This window comes from Prionailurus viverrinus, chromosome E2 (genome assembly GCF_022837055.1).
Source record: "Prionailurus viverrinus isolate Anna chromosome E2, UM_Priviv_1.0, whole genome shotgun sequence".
Lineage (NCBI taxonomy): Eukaryota > Metazoa > Chordata > Mammalia > Carnivora > Felidae > Prionailurus > Prionailurus viverrinus.
In genome coordinates, this window is record NC_062575.1 from 29,675,311 (window position 1) to 29,695,055 (window position 19,745).

Here is a 19,745-nt window from a genome sequence, read left to right on the forward strand (position 1 = left end):
GGAGGGGCAGAGAGAGAGGGAGAGAGAGACTGGGCCCAAGCAGCCTCAGCACTGTTAGTTAGCAAAGAGCACGACGTGGGACTCGATCTCACGAGCTGGGAGATCATGACCTGAGCTGAAATCAAGAGTCAGACGCTTAACCGACTGAGCCACCCAGGCACCCAAGCAAAACCTCTGCTCTTCACCACCAGTCTTGCCACCTCACTGGCTCTCTGCAAACTGCTGGCATCTCAGAGGCCCTAATTGTAAAGATCTCTAGAAAGAGAACAATAAACCACTAGTTTGAGACTTTTCTGGCCTCTCTTTGAATGTGGTGTCAAAGCCAAGCTGTAGCCTGTATTAATTTGCCCGGGCTGCCACAGCAAAACACCACAGACCAGGTGGCTTAAACAACAGAAACTTATTTTCTCACAATCCCAGGGGCTGGATGTCCAAGATCAAAGTGTCAGCAGGCTTAATTTCTTGTGGGGCCTCCCTCCTTGGCTTGCATGAAGCCATCTTCTCCCTGTGTCCCCACATGGTCTTTCTTCTGTATGCACACGCCCCTGGTGTCTCTGTGTGTCAGAATTTCCTCTTCCTATAAGGACACCAGTCAGGTTGGATTAGGGCCCAACTAAAGTCCTCCCTTTCATTTCATCACTTCTTGAAAAATGTGGTCTCCACTCCATCACATTCTGGAATACTGGGGGTTAGGTCTTCAACGTGGGAATGGGGGTTGGGGGGCACATTTCAGCTCGTAACACGGTCTTTCCACAGGGCAGCCACTCGGGCCCCACAAGGCCACAGGTATGGCAGGGAATGGCTGCCTTTTAGCAAGGGTGAGAAGAGACTGTCATTGCTCCGACCCACTGAGGCCACTCCTGCATGTCGCCCCTTGGGGACTAAATGGGTTCCTGCTCTCCCCAGCCTCCCCTCTAAAAGGCAGGCCCCTCAGCCCTCAGCGAGACCACTTTCCCTTCTGGTGTCTTGAGGTGCTCACGGAGGATGCCCTACTTCTCTCCACAGGAGTTTCCTGAGATCCTCGGGGGCTCCAATAGGTCTCTGGCCCTCTACTTCGTACACACGTTCCTGGTAAGTGAGCCTGGGCAACTGTGACTCGTCAGAGATTCACCTATTTAACAGACCTCCTTGGGGCACACTCAGCAGTAGGGGCTGGGGCTGCAGTCGTTCCTCGTTCACTCATTCAGTGAATCTTTGCCAAATAGAGTACCACAGTCCCTTATTCACCATCTCAAAATCCAAGGAGCTCTGAAAAACAGCCTGTAGGACAACCGAACCTTCCTTAGCTGATAGGTGGCCCTCGGTATTTATTGTTCTCATCCACTTCATTCATCCCCCTATTCATGTGCTTCTCTGATGACATAAGTAGTGTGGGGCTGGGGCAGCCGCCCCCAGAGCATGTGACATGACACGCAGCCTATATACTGAATTATTTATGCACAGTCAGCAAAGTTCTGAATTCTGAAACACACCCGGAACTAAGGACCTGTATTCACTCCACGCCAGCCGGGCACTGTATTAGGTTCCAGCGAGGCCCAGGACCCTGACTCAACTGTTTATTCATTCACTCCCTGAACAGATGTGTCAGTATCAGGTCTTAAGCCAGACACTAGATGTAGGAATGGATTCCTTTCTCTTCTTGCCTCCTTCTTGCCGTAAACATCCAGTGTGAACTCTGTACCAGGTTCCCTTCGTGCACTTATTCATTGGCTGGCTGCTTCTTGAGAGCCCAGCGCTTCCCTAGGCACAGAGGTACAGTGATGAGCAGGCACTCCTTCTACACTTGCAGAACCTGGAGAGTGTGCGCTGGATGAAGTGAAGGAGGCACTTCAGTAGTGTCTGCAAACCAGAGCAGAGGAATGTTCGAGGCCCCGTGTGGCCCACAGGAGGAAGCAGGTGGCTGCCTCAAGGAGAAGAGCCTTGAAGGATGAGTTAGGTTTGTCTGGCCGGTAGAGGAACAGGGGCCAGGGGAGCTGGAGGTCCAGGCCGGAGGACCCAAGATTAGAAGCAGAGGAGTGTGATGAGGTCAGCTGCAGGGTAGGCTGCAGTAGAGGAGGGTGCTTGCAGCTGTTATATGCTCTGAAAGGAAGGTGAAGTTCATTCCCAGGGGCTGGGAACAGAGGAAGAGTGGCATGATTTGATTTCCATTTTGGAAAGAGCCTTCTGGCCACAGAGTGAGCCAGACCAGAGGCAGCGGATCCTTTGGGCCCCAAGGCCCAGAGGTAATGTTTGATGAGTCTTGGCTATCTAGTGGCCCAAACTGGGATTGAGGTTTGAGAGATACTTAAAATATATATACACCAGACAGTGAGACCTCGCAGGCTGGATTGGAGATGGCCTCATGGAGGAGGCCATCTGGTTTAGGAAAGGGAAACATTTGAGCAGAGGGCATTTCAAGAGGAGTAAGTATGTTGAACCAGGTCCTAGGAGTGGGAAGTGGGCTTTGTGGGGAGGTGCAGGAGGACTGGAAGGGCACGCAGTCTCTCCTAGGTGGCAGAGCAAGTACTTTTCAAATGATTAAGTTGTTCTCTGATGCAGATGGCATAGCCTTGCTCTGGAACCCCAGGGGTCTGCACTGTGCGTATCCCACTGGGGCTCACCAGAGGGTCCACAGAGCATCCGGACCCTCCTTGGGTACCGTGAGCACCTAGGGGTCTGCTGGTCACATGGTCCAAGTTAGAGGCACTTGCACCAGAACCTGGACTTGCTCTGGGCCTGATTAAAAACACTCAGCCTTCAGAGGACCTGATGAACAAGTCTGAGTGTGCTGTATACTGCCTCCAAATTCCAGAGAAACATCTGCAGGACCATGCTTGTTTTCATGTTGGGGGGTGGGGATGGTGGTTGAGGTGCCATAACTTATCCCAGCATTCCCTAGACCCCCAAGATCCCCAAGAACATCATTGATGTGGCAGACCCTGAATCTTCAGGAAGTTTACGTTGCATCCTCTGGCATTTGCGCTGAGGGCAAGTTGAGGGATCGAAGACTGGGAGGCAGCCCAGTGTCGGGTCAAGAAGTCACGGCATGCCCCGTTAAGGGTTTTGGCAATAGGTCTTGAAGGAAACCAATAGAGCAGAAGACCTGCTCTGTGCCAGACAGCATGTTTCTTTCTTCATATCTCATGTGATCCCCAGCACAGCCTGTTTTTTATAGATGAGGGAACTCCAAGAGAGCAACTAGCTCGAACCAGCAAAGGACTGGAGGCAGTGCTACTACCTGAAGCCGGCCTCCTGGGTGTGGGACCTGTGTTGGCACAAAGGTCTACACTCAGAAGAGTTCTACACTTGACTGAATGCTATGTTGTCACCATCTTGAAATTGGTATCATTTTTGAACAACGTTGTCCTGCAAACCATGTTGCCAGTTCTGGCCAGGGGTGGCCGTTTCTGGAGCATCTCAGAGAGGCATGTGCACGGTGATTAGTAGCATGAAATTTGGCTGCAAGTGAAAGAATGGTTGTACCAGTTTGGACAACCCCTTAACCTCTCTAAACCTCAGTGCCCTCATCTGTGAAATGGGGCTAATTTTGATATTTACATCATGGGATCACTGTGTGCATTTAATGAGGCGATGCATGTAAAGACCTCAGAATCATGTCTGCCCAGGCAAACGCTTGACGTGTTGGATGTTGCTGACCTGGATCTTCTGTGGCCATGATTTCTTACAGAATATTCCCACCCAGTATTTGCACCTTGTGGCTGATCATTACTTCTACAACAAGCACTCCCCGGTTGAAATACGAGATAGTTTTCTGGACTTGCTTGGAGATGTGCTCTTTGTGGTCCCTGGGGTGGTCACAGCTCGATATCATAGAGGTGAGTCTCTCAGCACTACCCCCGCTCCCGACACAGCAGGGTCACAGCTCAGCAAGGCCAGTGGCCGCAGGAATTCTTGTTGCCTGATGACTGGCCCTGCTCCACCCTTCTGTTCCCTCAGTTAGAGGGAGTTCCCAAGGATGTCTGGGATACAACCCTGCAGGCTGACCTTTGCAATTGCCGTGCCTTTCAGAGTTCAGGGATGTTGATCAGTTTTTGTTGTTTCTGTTTCTCCTCCTTTGTCAGGACCATCCAGAAAATTCCCACCTCCCCATAATTTTATTTCCCACATTCCTTTCTCTGAAAGTGTCTTCCCAAACATTTTAAGTATCAGCAGTAGTGAAGCAATCAGAAAGGGAGTATAACTTGTGGCGACACAAACCTTGTTTCCCTCCTTACCCCTGCCCTGCCCTTATTCTCTCTCTCTCTCTCTCTCTCTCTCTCTCTCTCTCTCTCTCTTCCATTCCCCTTTCCTTCTGTTTTCACAATTTTTTATCAAGAGCCTACTATGTTCCTGACAGTATTCTGGGCCCTGAGGATACATCAGTGAACAAAACAAAGACACCATGTAACTCACATTCTAGTTGGGGAGACTAACAAACAAGTCAAGATAGAATATATATGTGTTAGATGGTAATATAAGTAAAAAAAACACAGGGCAGGGGATAGCAGTGGCAGGGCACTATAAGATTCTGTATCAAAAGGTCTGCAAAGGTGACAAGGGAATGAGGACCAAGAACGGACTCTTGAATTTGGGAACACAGAGGTCACTAGTGACCTTGACAGGAACTATTGTGATAGGATGATGGGAGTAAAAGCCTGGTTAAAACGGATTCAAGAGAAAATGAGCAAACTGATCTCCAGAGAATACAATCCCAATCTCAAACTTTCACCAGTGGTTTTGGAGAAATGAATGAACTGTTTCGAAAAATTTACATGGAAATGCAAGGGTAGCCAAAACAATCTTGAACAAGAACACCAAAGTTAGTGGACTTACAAGTTATCTGATTTCAAGTGTTATTTTTTTTTAATTTTTTTTTCCAACGTTTATTTATTTTTGGGACAGAGAGAGACAGAGCATGAACGGGGGAGGGGCAGAGAGAGAGGGAGACACAGAATCGGAAACAGGCTCCAGGCTCCGAGCCATCAGCCCAGAGCCTGACGCGGGGCTCGAACTCACGGACCGCGAGATCGTGACCTGGCTGAAGTCGGACGCTTACCCGACTGCGCCACCCAGGCGCCCCAAATGAGGAAACAATTTACACCTCTGGAACGGCTAATATTAAAAACACAGAGGCGCCGGGGTGGCTCAGTCGGTTTAGACTCTGACTCTTGGTTTTGGCTCAGGTCATGATCTCACAGTTCGTGAGTTCAAGCCCCACATTGGGCTTGCACTAACAGTGTGGAGCCTGCTTGGGATTCTCTTTCTCCCTCTTTCTCTGCCCCTCTGTGCTCTCTCTCTCTCTTAAAATAAAATTTTTAAAAACTGAAAAAAAAAAAACCCTACAAACTATATACCCAGAAGTATTCCACATCCAAGAATGTGGAATATTCAGAAGTGTCATATACTTCTGGAGAGAATATAAAATGATATAACCATTCTGGAAAGCTGTCAAGTTTCTTACACAGTTTAATGTACACCTACCCTGTTACTCAACCATTCTACTCTTAGATATTCACTGAAGAAAAGTGAAAGCATATGTCCTTACAAAAGACTTGTATATGGATATCCCTAGCGGCTTTAATCATAATACCACCAAACTAGAAAGAACCTAAAAGTCTATCATCAGACAAATGGATAAATACATTGTGATATATTAATGCAGTAGCATACTATTTGGTGATGAAAAAACAATCAACTACTGATGCATGCAATAACATGCATGAATCTCAAAAACATTACACTGAAGAAAAGAAGCCAGACACAAAAAAGTCTATATAATTCCGTTTACACGGAGGTCAAGCACAGGCGAAATTAATCTGTGGTGACAGGAATAAAAACATTGATTGTTTCTTGGTAGAGTGACTACAAAGACACCAAAGGGAATTTTCCAGGCTGATAGAAACGGTCTGTATACCTGGGCATGGTGATGTCATGTTGTGAATGTCAGTGCACTTGTAAAATCTCATCAAACTGTACAATTAAAATCTGCGTTTTTTTATTGCCCCTAAATGATACTTCAGTTAATGGAGGGAAAGAGAGACAATGAGAGGAGAGGAAGCAGAGATGATGAGTAATGTCAGGTCTTGCTAGAAGGGATTTAGAGAGATAAGGCAGTAACCAGAGGGGAAACGGAGACCAAGAGTACGTGTGTTTGTGTGTGCCTGTGTGTGTACATGTGTATGTGTGCGCATGTGTGTGTCGGTGCGTGTGTACGTTGCACATGTGTGTATGCATGTTAACGGGAGACTCTGGAAGCCTGTTGGCTACTGATGGCAGTGGTCCAGTAGAGAAAAATTGATGATGCAGGGAAGGAAGGGGGTATTACAAAGCAAAGGCCTTCAGCTGAAGAGAGATGAAACAATGTTGAAAGCAGGGAGTAACTTTGTTCGCTTTGTCTCCAGACAGCCGAACCAGAGTTAGTGACAAGAAGTCACAGGGAGGTAGGTCTTGGCTCAGTAAGAAAGGCTTTTAGAGAAGTAAAAAACTATTGCCCTCTCAGACTGCCCCGAGGGGTGCTGAGCTCTTGCCACCAGGGGCGTAGGGGCTGCTGTGGCAGGAAGTGCTGGCCTCCGACAAAGAAGAAGGAAGTTAGCATGGTTCGAGTCACCTGTCTTCTCCCAGCCATCCCACCCGTGGGTCTGTGGAGCCAGGACCAGCCCGGGTGGGGACGCAGGGCCGCCCCTGCTCCGCTGCGCATGCGCACCGGCCGCAGGCCCTTTCCTGCCTCTCCACAGATGCTGGCGCACCTGTCTACTTCTATGAGTTTCAACACCGGCCCCAGTGCTTAAACGACACAAGGCCAGCTTTCGTGAAAGCCGATCACTCTGATGAAATCCGCTTCGTCTTTGGAGGTGCCTTCCTGAAAGGCGACATTGTCATGTTCGGTAAGAAACGGCTTCGGGGGCTTCTGCTCTCGCAGGGACTGGAGCTTGGGATGAGCTGGGGAGAAGGCACTGTTAGCACGAAGTCCCTCAACCGCCCAATGCTATGCAAGAGTCCAGAAGACTGGTGGGTTAGGATTTAATCTATGGTTTACAGACATAGCCATTCCCTGGAAAATGACCCCCTCTTATTTTTAGGAAAAGGAGTTGCCAACGTTTGCTTGATAAGTGTTTCTCTTCATACTAAAGCCTAAAGACGTGGGCCCTTGAGGGCACTCATGCAATCTAATTTTTTTGTTTTTAGTTAGAACCTCTTTCTTCCTTCTCTCTGACCACTAGTCTCAACCCTCCTTGCCCTTTCTAGAATCACTGATGCTACCCAGGGCTTTAAAAGGAAAACAAACAAACAAACAAACAAACATGTTTTTCATAATTCCAGCCCAAAGTAGTGGGACCCAGGTGATCTAATGTAGATGCTTGCAAACTGTTGCTAGCAAGGTTAGCTCATTCATTCCTCAATTTATGACCTGTGCAATGCCTAAAATAAGAAGCCAGTCATATGAGGTTATCAATAGAGAAAATATAGGAACTACACACTATAGATATCACTAAAATATTTTGTTTAATAAATTACACAATACAGGCTCTTAAGCAGTTCGCGCTGGCTTCTCGACAATGAGGACAGAGCCTCCGCCTAAATATGCGCTCTGTTTATTCATTATGTGATTTATTCATTCCCATCCTCGTAATACAGGTAATGACACAACTACCTCCTACATTGTCTTAAGGATTAAATGAAGCAATTCTCATAAGGTATACAGTGAGTGCTTAATAAATGTCCCTGTTACTATTACTCAGCAGCCATCACTGAGCATATAACTGTGTGATGGGCACAGGAATCTCCAAATGGGAAAAAATGAACCGCATGTGTATCAAAGGCTAAATTCCTTAATATCTAAGGAGCTCTTGGGGCGCCTGGGTGGCTCAGTTAACCGTGCGACTCTTGATCTCAGCTCAGGTCTTGATCTCAGGGTCATGAGTTCAGGCCTCTCATTGGGCTCCACACTGGGCATGAAGCCTACTTAAAAAATATAGATAGATAGAGATAGAGATAGAGAGATATATGGTATATATATCTATAAATATATATGGTACATAATATATATAAAGAACTCCTAAAATCAATGGGAAAATAACAACCCAGTCAAACACTGGGCCATATATAAATAGTTCATGGAAGAAGAAACATGTGACTTTTAAGCATGAAAATCCACTCGACCTCACCCATATCAAGAGGATTGAATGTTAACCTTGACTGAGGAATTCTCTCTCAACTATCAAGGTTGGGGAGAGCAATACATTTTACATAATATATTTCAGCAGGTGTGGGGAAACAGACAACCTCATATATTAATGGAAAATTTAAAATGCAGATAGTCTTTACCCTAGCAATTCAACTTCTAGAATTTTTTGCACAATTATATACAGGCGAAGGTTTAGGCACACACTGAAGCATTGCTTCCACCAGCAAAAGATTGGAAACGATGCAAAGATCCACCAAGAGAATATCGGATGCCTGAATTATATATTCATAGATAACTGAATATATACATACTTATGTGTTATACATTTATAGAACAATAAATGGCAATGAATGGAAGGTTTATAGACAACAGTGTGGGCCTATCTCCTGGATACAGTTTTAGTACAAAGAGAAAGACGCAGGATATATGTTCGTATTATACCAAGTATGTAAAAAGGCATCTGCCAAAAACCCTTGCACGAGGCTAGCCTGCCTTCGGAGGACACTCAAGAAGCCGGTAGCTATGGTTGCCTCTGAGGCTGGTAACTAACTGGGTGTCTGGAGGGAAGAGACAGGAGGGAAACTTACTTTCGTTAGATACCCTGCCTGCATTTGGGATTTGTCCTTTGAGCAAGTACTACTTTCTCAAATAGTGAAATGCCATAATTAATTAATTGTTTGAGGGGGAGTGGTAGAAGGAGAGAGAGAGAGGTGGCCTCTGACCCTAGGAAACCTGCAGCCTCATGGGAATGTCTGGAAGAGCACTGGTTAGACAGGGAAGCTGTGTGATCCGCCTCCTCCATTTGGAAGCCAGCATCCCTGGGGCGAACCCTGGCGGCTCCAGGCCTCAGTATGTGCAGACACAAAATGAGCCCAACGATTGAGGATTGAGCGGTGGGCCAGTGAGAGGATCCCGGTGGGAAGGGAGGTGTGAACGAGATTCAGCAGGCCCGAAGCACCTTGGGCTTCTGGCAAATCCGTGTGAGAGCCGGATTTTGTGATTGTCTCCTTCAGAAGGAGCCACCGAGGAGGAGAAATTGCTGAGCAGGAAGATGATGAGGTACTGGGCCAACTTTGCTCGGACCGGGTAAGTGAGCACTGCCTTGGTGCGGGCTTTCCCCACAGCCGGGTGTCTGGGGGTAGAAATCTCACCCCCACCTCTGCCCTCACTTCCAGGGACCCTAACGGGGAAGGTTTGCCTCTGTGGCCAGCCTACACCCAGAGCGAGCAGTACCTGAAGCTGGATTTGAATGTGAGCGTGGGACAGAAACTGAAGGAGCAAGAGGTGGAGTTTTGGATGGATACCATGGTCCCCTGATACCCCCCACCTCCACGGCCCTCCCCAGTCCTCCTTCTCCCTTACTCTCCCTTTCTCTGCTCCCGCCTGGCTTCTTCTCTTCTGCTCCATGGGAAGTTCTCTCTGTGTGATTTGGTTTTCCTTCTTCCACAATTTCACCCACGATCCTTAGCTCCATTTCTGTGTTTAGCTACTTCGTGGAATCAGCTGCTTTCACCGATGTTTTATGGTCTTGAGGGTGATTCTTAGGGGAATTCTTTTCAACATCAAACAATGCTACCGGCCTTGGAAAGCTACCAGACTTCTTCAATAAATCACCGTGATGGCTGGCATATTACTTGGTATCATAATGACCTTGTTAGTCAGATGAAACACAATCAGAATGTAAAATATGTACAAGGAACAGAATTTAATTCTGTGTTCAGAACATTCTCACAACCCCCAGCATTCAAGATGATGTGGACTTCCTATGAGAGAAGGTGTCTGTGTGTGTTAAGTGAAATGTGAGAGCCTCAGCTCCGATCCAGGCGAATTTCAGCCACAAGCCAAACATGGATGTCCTGAACACCGATGGCCTGAACCGGATCTTTCCTCCAGCTCAGGAGATATGTGGGGGAGGGGTGGGGGAGGCCGGAGAGCCTCCTTCTCAGCAATGGAAACCAGACATCCTCCAAGGTCAGGGGCCCAGAAGTCAGACGCCAGGCAGTAAGGTCAGGTCAGGGAGATACTGAGGAGAAAAGATGTTTGATGGGACTGAGACTAACCCATCCTTCCATAAACCTATAATGGGTGCCTGATGTGTACCAGACATATCCCCACTGGAGCTACAGTGGCAAGCAAGACATGTCCGCCACCAGTGGTAAGCAAACAAACAGTAAGCAAACATTCACACAGACGAGTATCTGATGATAGAAATTTGATAAGTTCACCTAGGGAGAGTAAGGTGTTTTATTAAAGTGTAACGGGATACCTAATTTAGATGGAAGTCTTAGGAGGTTCCCTCTGGAGAAATGATATTTATCTTAAGAAAGGGTGAATTAGAGTTAACCAGTTGATAGGTAGGGATGCACTTGTACCCTTGATATCCATATAATTCATATTAAAACCACATAATCCCTATTCTATTCATGTCCTTTACCAGGGTAGTTAGTTTTTCCTTGTGATTGCTCCAAGAGTACGTATGTGCATAGAATAGGAGGGTTCCTGAAATGTCAGTAATGTAGAGTTCTTCTGGGTCAGAGATCTCCTAATCCTAGCCTGAGTTTGGCCCCAAGAAATGCTTTGTTTAGTCCACACATGTCAAAAACATTTTGGAATTAATTACCAGTTAATATGAAGTTAGGGGAATTTCACTTTGGAAGCCATGTGTCCGGCTTCTCCAGAGTAGAAGAAGAAGGTAAAAAAAAAGGAGGTGGAGGTGGAAGAGGAGGAGCAAGAAGAAGAAATCTGGCATCAGCGGAGCTGAATTCCCACATGGTAACCAGGGCTTCTGACAGCCCACACATCACCTTTGAGCCAATTAGAAGGCATTCTTTCTTCAAAACCCTCCACAGACAGACTTCCTCCAGGAAATCATCATTGATAAATATCTACGTCTATGATGTGAAAAATATCTCCTCTGAAGTAGTGCCCCTGTGCAGTGCACAACCTGCACAACTGTTCTCAATGACCCTGATAGAATAAATCTTCAGAACTGAGTAGAGTCTACCCCTTTACAAAGGCGTGAGCTCTCAACTTTCTACAGTCCTCACCATTCCCCTTTGTCTTATGCCTGGTCCATTTCACTCACTGATATTACCTGGCCCCAGAAGGTGTTTAAGCCTGGGCCCCTGGCCTCTCATTTTACAGAAATCTATGGAGAAGTAAAGGAATTCATCCAAGATCATTCAGTGAATTAGCAGCAAGTAAAAACCAGGCCTTGAGTCTCTTGTCTTTCCAGATCAGGACACTCTGCCATGCTGCCTGCCTCCCTTAGCATATGGTTCAAATCTGTTGGATTGTTTCTGGCCTAGGTGGTTGTGGAAGGGGTAGCTCAACAATCCTTGGGGCATTTTATGGTTCTAGGAAGAGGAACCAAGCCACACACAAGCAAGCTGGAAATTCAGTTGCCTGTGCAGCTGCAGAAGGCTAATTTCTACATTGATATTTGGCTTAACTAACAGCTAGAAAACACCACTCAACTCATTTTTTAAAATACTATCATATTAAATGACATTACACTTATTTATATACTGCACACAGTCCCAGTATCCTCAAATATGATTCTAATTTTGGTAGGTGTCTTGCAAGAGGGAGCGTATTTCCAACTCATCCAGATACAGGGCCCTCTTTCCTCCTTATTCCTGTCCACATGTGATCAGATGTTGTATTGAGTTAAAGTTGAAATATGAGTGTCAGTTGGCATCCTGCTTTTTTCATTTAATTCAGGATTTTCTGTCAGAAGTGTAAGTAGAAGAATCACCCAGGGAGCTCTTCCAAAATTCCAGTGCCCAACCTACTCCCCAGTCCAACCAGACCAGAAACCTGTATTTTCATTTGTTGGGCATTTGACACACACCCCTGGTTAAGAGCTGCTGAGTACTCACAGTGTGGTGGATGAATTCCAGGTTGCTAGAGGATCTTCAAAAACTCAGCTTACATATCTGCCTGATGTGGCTACATCACAATCTCTAGCTGTTAGTCTGCTCCTGGACATTTATGGATATAATTTGATAAGGAACTTTGGGAAGGAGTGCTTTTCCTTTTTTTTTTTTTTTTTAATTTATTTTGAGAGAGAGAGAGAGAGAGAGAGAGAGCAAGCAGGGGAGGGGCACAGAGAGAGGAAGACAGAAATCCAAGCAGGCTCCACACTGTCAGCTCAGAACCCCATGTGGGGCTTGAATCCATGAACCGTAAGGTCATGACCTGGGCCTAAATCAAGAGTCAGATGCTTAACTGACCAAGCCACCCAGGCACCCCCGAGTACTTTTGCTTTTTAAAGTTATGTCTGGCATCTGGATTTGCAGCAGATGGACCCGGGAAAAGGCCCTGCCCTTTTTCAATTGCTCTTATGGTCTACAAATGCACTTCCCCCAAAGGGTCCTTTCACTTCCTCCACATCAACAGCACAGATACATGTATTTTGCAATCACCTCTGCTTTTCCATCAACATAAAAACAGAAAATTTAATTACTTATTGTAAATTAAACAACTTACTTTTTTACAGAAAATATATACTTTTTTTCGAACAATCTTGGATCTGAATCACTAAATCAAATCAAATCAAATCGAACAAAACTCTGGAGACAAACCAAATATTTGCCTGTGAATTTCCTAATGTGCAGCAGAGGGCAGCATTATAAAGAGGGAAAAAAGTGCTTTCCTCCTCTGAGGCTCCTGGGGTGCTAGTGAGGTGATATTGCAGAACTTGGAAGAAAAAGAAAACCAAACGAAATAGTTACGTTATAAACCAATACCATTTATCATTGTCCCTTTTCTCTGTAACACTTGGAAAGGGGAAAATTCCAACCCATTGCCTCAAAAGTCTAATTTCAATGACTGCACTCACAGGCAGAGCAGAGATTGGGGCCAGCAGGGTTTCTTCTTTCCTAAGTTTTATACTTTCCCATCAAGACCCCAGGAGCCTGCCTTAGATGGGCAGAAAGGTGTCCCTTTCCTGGTGTCTCCCTGTCCCTGCTCCTCTTCCCTCAAAGACCCTTTAGATTCCACACCTTTCTGCCCAACCCCAAGGCCCAACTCTCAGCCCTGTGGCCCTGGCTACAGGTCACAAACAGGCAGAGGTGGGAGGGGGTGTGTGTTCTCATATCATGTATGACATTTATCCACATAGCATATGGTTATAGTTTTTTATCACTGCTGTAGAGTCGTTATTTGTGTGAATATGCCATAATTTACCCATTCTGCTAGTGATGGACATTTGGATAATTCCTAGTTTCAGGTTATTATGAAAAGAGTTGCCATGAATACTTCAGGACACGCCTTTTAGTAACTACACCCATGCATTGCCCTTGGATATTTACCTAATAATGGCTTTGCTGGCTCACCAGGGTTGCATATGTCAACTTTAGTAGATACTCCTGTCATAAACCCTAAGTCTAACATTCTCTTTAGGACATCAAAGAGCAGGACATGGGATGAAAAGCGAGAGATGGCTAATATCCAGGAAAAGACAAGAGCCCTGAATAAGGGTCCTTGCCCCATATTTATTAAGATCAGAAGGCTTACAAATGTGATGGGTGTGCACAAAGAGACAAAGAAACTGGGAACATTAACTTGGGGACGTGAGGGAAAAGGGGGGTTTTGAAGATATACGGTGTTTGGGGGTTGGGTCCATATAAAACAAAATCTTGGTGCCAGGCAGATGAGCAGATGGTTGTTAATGGCAGACAGGAGTCGCCATGTCTGTTTATCTTAGCTAGCCTAGGGGATAAGACAGATAGGGCAAATTATCTCAGGGTTAACAAGGCACCTTTTCTTATGTGAACCATCTCCACTCTAGGCTGCTTCCCCTGCAGTGCAGCGGTCCATAGTCCAATTCACCTGTTTACTTAACTTTGCCCTTTCCTCCTGTGAAAGCAGCTTTTCTGTTATAGTACTAAATTGGGGGGCATTTTTGCCCTGCGTGCCTAATTTTTTTTACCTCATATACCTTTGTATTGGGAGCCTTTGCGCCCGTTCCTATTTTGGGACCTTTGCCCCTCCCTCTCTATTCTGGGAGCTTTGCACCCCTCTCTATTCTGGGGTGCCTTTGCATTTCCCTATTTTGGGGGTGCCAATCTTGTTTACCCAAACTCGGGTGTGAGCATTCCATGGCTTTGTATTTCTTTATGCCTTGTTAACCCATTGGCGTAAGCCCGGGAGATTCCTAAACTTATTCCCCACAACTCCAAAAAGCTTTCCAGAGTGGGTGTGCCCTCATACCAGCAGAGTAAAAAATTTCTAGCTGCTCCATATTGTCAATACTTGGTATTTTCTCGAGGATTCTTTCACTTTTATTCTTATTCATTACTGTATCTCCTTGCTTAGCTTTGCTGTAATGCAACAATTGATTTACAAAATTGCATTCCTGAAAATAAGTTACTCAATGGGAAAAGTGGACCACTGATGGTCAGTTAGTAATATAAAGGCAAGGACAACTTTGTCCACCACCATGGCCACTAGTTAGGTGACCAGGCATTGACTTCATCAAGGGTCGTTTTTACTGCAGCCATTACCTTGAAACTTCAGGGAATGTCTTTTGACACTCAGATCTCTGGATGGAAACCACACTATGTTGATGTTGCCAAGGCTCTTTTGATGCTGTCTTGTAAGCAAGTGATTGGATTCCCCAGATTCAACCCATTCTGGAACTGTCAGAGGCAGAGCACAGTAGGAACTTTGGTCTGGAGGTAGATCTCAGAGGGGACAGCCGCACCTCCATGTGCGTGGGGGTGGGGGGGGTGTATCTGCATTCCCGCTCTCACAGATACACAGTAGCTCTAAATCCAGAGGGTTTATCTACTGCTACATTTTAAATGTGTTTGTCCAGCTGGGGGGAGTGTTCCTCCTCATGCATCGGTTTTCCCTTTCTCTTCTCTAAAAGCAGTCATCACTCCTCTGTCTACCTTCCTACTTCTAAAATGCTGACTGATGTCATTGTCTCTCCTCTTCCATTCTGTTTGTACACATGCTTGTGGACGTTATTTTTTGACCTTTTAGAAGAATGTGGGGAGGGAGTGGAAATAAATGCAGCCACTGATCCTTCTTTAATAGGAAGTGGCAAAATGCTTTAAAAAATTTTTTTAATGTTTTTATTTATTTTTGAGAGACAGAGAGACAGACAGAACATGAGTGGGAAAGAGGCAGAGAGAGAGGAGACACAGAATCTGAAGCAGGCTCCAGGCTCTGAGCTGTCAGCACAGATCCTGACATGGGACTTAAACCTAGAACCATGAGATCGTGACCTGAGCTGAAGTCGGATGCTTAACAGACTGAGCCACCCAGGCACCCTGGCAAGATGCTTTTTTATTAAACAATTAAAAATAGATATGTTTCTACATTTTTGACAGCCACACAGCATCCCATAATAGGAATACTTGATAAATTATTTAACCACTCACTATAATTTGTCATTCAAGTTATTTCACAGGTTTTACTACTGTTAGTATTACAGAGGTGAACAATTTGATGCATTCTCCTTTGGGCTCATTCATAATTATTCCTTGTTAGAGAATAACAAGAATGTGGAGATGCCCCCTTTGAAGTGTTTGGATGGATTTTTCCAAATTGCCCCGAATAAAGCTTGTACTAGTTTATCACTCGTAACAATGGTTCCTGGTTTTCCACACTTTTGTCAATATTTGGCACAAGCACTAACATAGTAGTGGTAGAAATCCTTGCCAGTTTGATAGGGGCAATTTGAGTGTCTGCTTTTAATTTGCATGTCTTTTTTTAAGTTTATTTATTTATTTGGAGCAAGACAGAGACAGTGCAAGTGGGGGAGGAGCAGAGAGAGAAGGATAGAGAGAATCCCAAGCAGTCTCCATGCTGCCAGTGCAGAGCCCGACAGGGGTCTTGAACTCATGAAACTGCGAGATCATGACCTGAGCTGAAACCGAGAGTTGGACACTCAACCGACTGAGCCACCCAGGTGCCAATTTTCATGTCTTGATGTTCGTGTTTATTGGTATGTTGAATGACATTTTATAGGTGTCTCGCTTCAAAGGTCCTCGGAATGTAGGTGATAGGATGAAGGGCGTTGACTCACTCATCCTTCCCTCCACCACAACCTTATGTTCACACCTGATGTGCTCCTGACCTGCTTCCATACAAAAACAAGTAGGCACAGAGCAGACAATTATTTGGGGATGGGGTTACATCTCCCCACCCCGAGCTGCCAACCAGCCCGTTGGGCATTCTAAAGATTTCATGGCCCCCTGGACCTTCTGAAGTGAGTGCTGAAGGCCAGCCTTGGTAGATCCTGAGATTTGGGCAAACCATTGGTGCAGTCCAGCATTTTTAAGAACTTATGTCACTCTTCTTGCTGAGGCCTGTGGGAGCCCAAAGGCCAAGCTTTCTCATGCATGCAGAGAACTTAGCCTTCTCTGGAGAGCAGAACTCGCCTCCAGCCCCTCCAGTGAATATTTAGGAGGAACCCTCTTGACCTCTCCAGTGGTTTTGCCTGCTTCTGCAAGATTCTACTTTCAGAAACACCTTTTTTTTTCTTGTCACTCCCAGAATTAAAGACTTTTGGTGGCTTCCTGTTGTTCAAAGTGAAATCCAGTTCTCCTTAGCTTGCCATTCAAGCCTTCTGACCTCCATTCACCCTTCTGGCCCAAATGTTCTCCTCAAGAGGCCCCCAAATCTACCTTGCACCAGTGACCACATGCTCTCTTCTCTGATACAACAAATCCTGTTCACCTCTTAATGCCCTCTACAATCAGAAAATCGTGGATGGTTTGGGCATTAATATATATAAACTCTAACAGAGCTCAGAGTAAGAAAACACATTCAAGGTTCTTCTCTCATTCAAGGTCACTGTATCACCCAGATGTCTATTAATACAATCTATAATAATTTGAGTTTGCTGGACCCTTTCCAGAAGAATTTAATTCAATCTTAACTTTCTGGGGCCTCAATTTTTATGTCTTTCTGATTCACCCTTTTTCCTTTTTTACTCTTACAAGGCTGGAGGAAACCTTTATAGCATAGCCCTAGCAAGCAAGGACTAGGTTTGCAATCTTTTATTTAGAATTTTAATAAAAGAAATACACAAGCTCCTTGTTTACCAAAGTATAGTACACTTATTCCTGGAGTTATGCAAGATTACTTCAGATGGTGCGCAAACTTCAAAGCATTATAAAAATTCTTTTAATGTTTATTCATTTTTGAGAGACAGAGAGACAGAGTGCAAGTGGGGGTTGGGCAGAGAGAGAGAGGGAGACACAGAATCTGAAGCAGGTTCCAGGCTGTGAGCTGTCAGCACAGAGACCAACGTGGGGCTTGAACTCACAAACCGTGAGCTCATGACCTGAACTGAAGTTGGACGCTTAACCGACTGAGCCACCCAGGCATCCCCAAAGCATTATATAATGGTTATGTATCTATTTTGCTATATATTAGAAAAAAGCTTTAATATCAAATCTGTGATTTAATGGATATTAGTATCTGGCAGGAACTACCATTAAAATCTGTCTGACCTTCTTTGGCACACAACCAGACCATATTTCCTAGACTTCCTTGCAATTAGTTTGGTTACATGGCTAAATTATTTCCAGTGGAAATTCCAGTGGGAATATTTCCAGTGGAAATTCCAGTGTCACTGTGAGTGACAGTGAGGTATGCCACATTCAGGCCTGGCCCACCCACCCTGTTCACTCCTCTGTGCTTGCCGTCATTCCAGCTGCCTAGAATTGGCACCCGTAACAACATTAGAAACTATGAATTAAAGGTGGTAAAGCTGCCATGTTCTAGGTCAGGAGTTAGCAAGCTGCCCATGGGCCAAATCTAGCTGGCCACCTGTTTTTTCAATAAAGTTTTATTAAAACCCAACCATGCCCATTTGCCTAGGTATTCTCTATGGCTGCTTTGGCTACAATGGCAGATTGGACAGTTGCCACAGAGACCACATGACCCTCAACAACAAAAGTATTTATTATCTGACCCTTTACAGAGAAACTTTGCCGACCCCCCCCTGGTTAGATCACTGGAGGGCAGCCACCTTGTTGACCGAAACAGCACCACATTTCTTCACATAAACATGAAATAAGCCACTGAAATTCTAGGACGATCTGCTACCATAGTTTACCCTGCTCTCAGTATATTCTTACTCACAACTGCCAAGCTAGGCAGTCCCATGAGATTGCCTGATGGAGACAGCATGAATGTCAGTTGCTTGTGCCTTGTGGGATGACCATTTATGTCCGTGGTGAGTGAAGCACTCCCCTCCAGACCACACCCCCAGGCCAAAACTTCCCACAGGTGCTCTGCCTCAGTCTACCCTAGGACATGGCTCATATTTCTTCTGGTGTTTGTTCTAGTAGGTGCTCTCCATATGTCTGTTGAGTAATTTTATGGAGAGACTGAGGGGGGGATAATTTGGAGGCCTCAGAGTTGTCTTCCCTCCTAAGACCTGCCTAAATGCTTGAGAGTTAAGGCCAGTTTCTAGGACTTTACTCTTTAGACCATCTCGCTCCACAAGAGAAACCTTGGGGAGTTTCCCACAGGAAAAGCAATAATCCCAGTCAAATGCCAATGAAACAAGAAGAACTGTATTATTTACAGAGCTAATGTGGTGCAAGGAGAGCGTACACATTAAACAAAATTGAGTTCTGGCATGAGGCTTTGTGAACTCCAGCCTCACTTGTGCAGAATCATCGTGAGCCAGAAATGGGCTTCCAGACTGCAGCCAGACATGGCAAGGTCTGGGAATGGCTTTCTCTGTTTGTAGAATTGGCCAGTGTCACAAGCAGGCATGTGATTAAGTGGGACTGGGAGAATAATTCACCCCCACCTTTTGTATTTTGCTAAGACAGCATCCTAGAATTTTTTTTATGCTAAAAACCAGGGCTGTGTTCCAGGCTGCAAAGACCAGCTGGCCAGGTCAAAAGGCATAATGACTATGCCTTAACTGGTGTGTGTGTGTGTGTGTGTGTGTGTGTGTGTGTGTGTGTGTGTTCTGCTGATTAGAAAGAGGCTTATTGTCTGCTTAGGAAGACAACCCAGATTGTCCCATGTGGATAGAGATGGGGTCCTCTTTCTTAGGGTGGTCTTTAGGACTCAGGTTTCTTTCCTGGATGAAAGGGAGGAACCCCAGCCCAGGTCAGTCTTCAGAGAAGCAATCACCTCTGGGGACTGACTCTATTGCTGTCACAATGTTCTCACCCCTACCACAGAGCTCCCCACACTGTCCTGCCACGGTGACTAGAATGAGTGAAAATTAACATCCTTTTTTGAATTTGAGTCTCCTGAAACTTCATTTCAGCTATAACCTGTGGCCTTGGCCAAGAACCCATGAGCTTCCCTGAGTGTCATGTGCTTTATGGCTGCTGGTTGCCCAATTTTCTCAGATGTCAATACTGGTCTGGCCTGGACAAGGGCAGCCTTGCCAGATGACACCAGGAAAATAGTGTCAGCATAGAGAAGGCACGGCTGCCTGTTCAAGGCACCAGCCGGAAGACAATTGTCCTCCACATCTGTTTCCTGTCCATTGACATCTCATGTCTCCAGTTCAATGCAGGGGGATCAGGGCATGCGATTTCTGGCTGGACAGCGACTTCTCAACAGCAAGTCAGAGCCAGCAGCAAAT

The 19,745-nt window shown here is 45.6% G+C and overlaps 1 protein-coding gene across 1 annotated transcript in view; it reads left to right on the forward strand.

Moving 5' to 3' along the window:
* Positions 1-9,792, forward strand: part of CES5A (carboxylesterase 5A) — a 282,188-nt gene extending 272,396 nt beyond the window's left edge. The window contains 6 exon segments of the mRNA XM_047837083.1: positions 1,006-1,071; positions 3,668-3,815; positions 6,714-6,863; positions 9,178-9,250; positions 9,340-9,472; positions 9,475-9,792. Coding sequence (XP_047693039.1) covers positions 1,006-1,071; positions 3,668-3,815; positions 6,714-6,863; positions 9,178-9,250; positions 9,340-9,472; positions 9,475-9,591 — 687 coding nt within the window. The 3' untranslated portion in view covers positions 9,592-9,792.
* Positions 9,793-19,745: the final 9,953 nt, after the last annotated feature.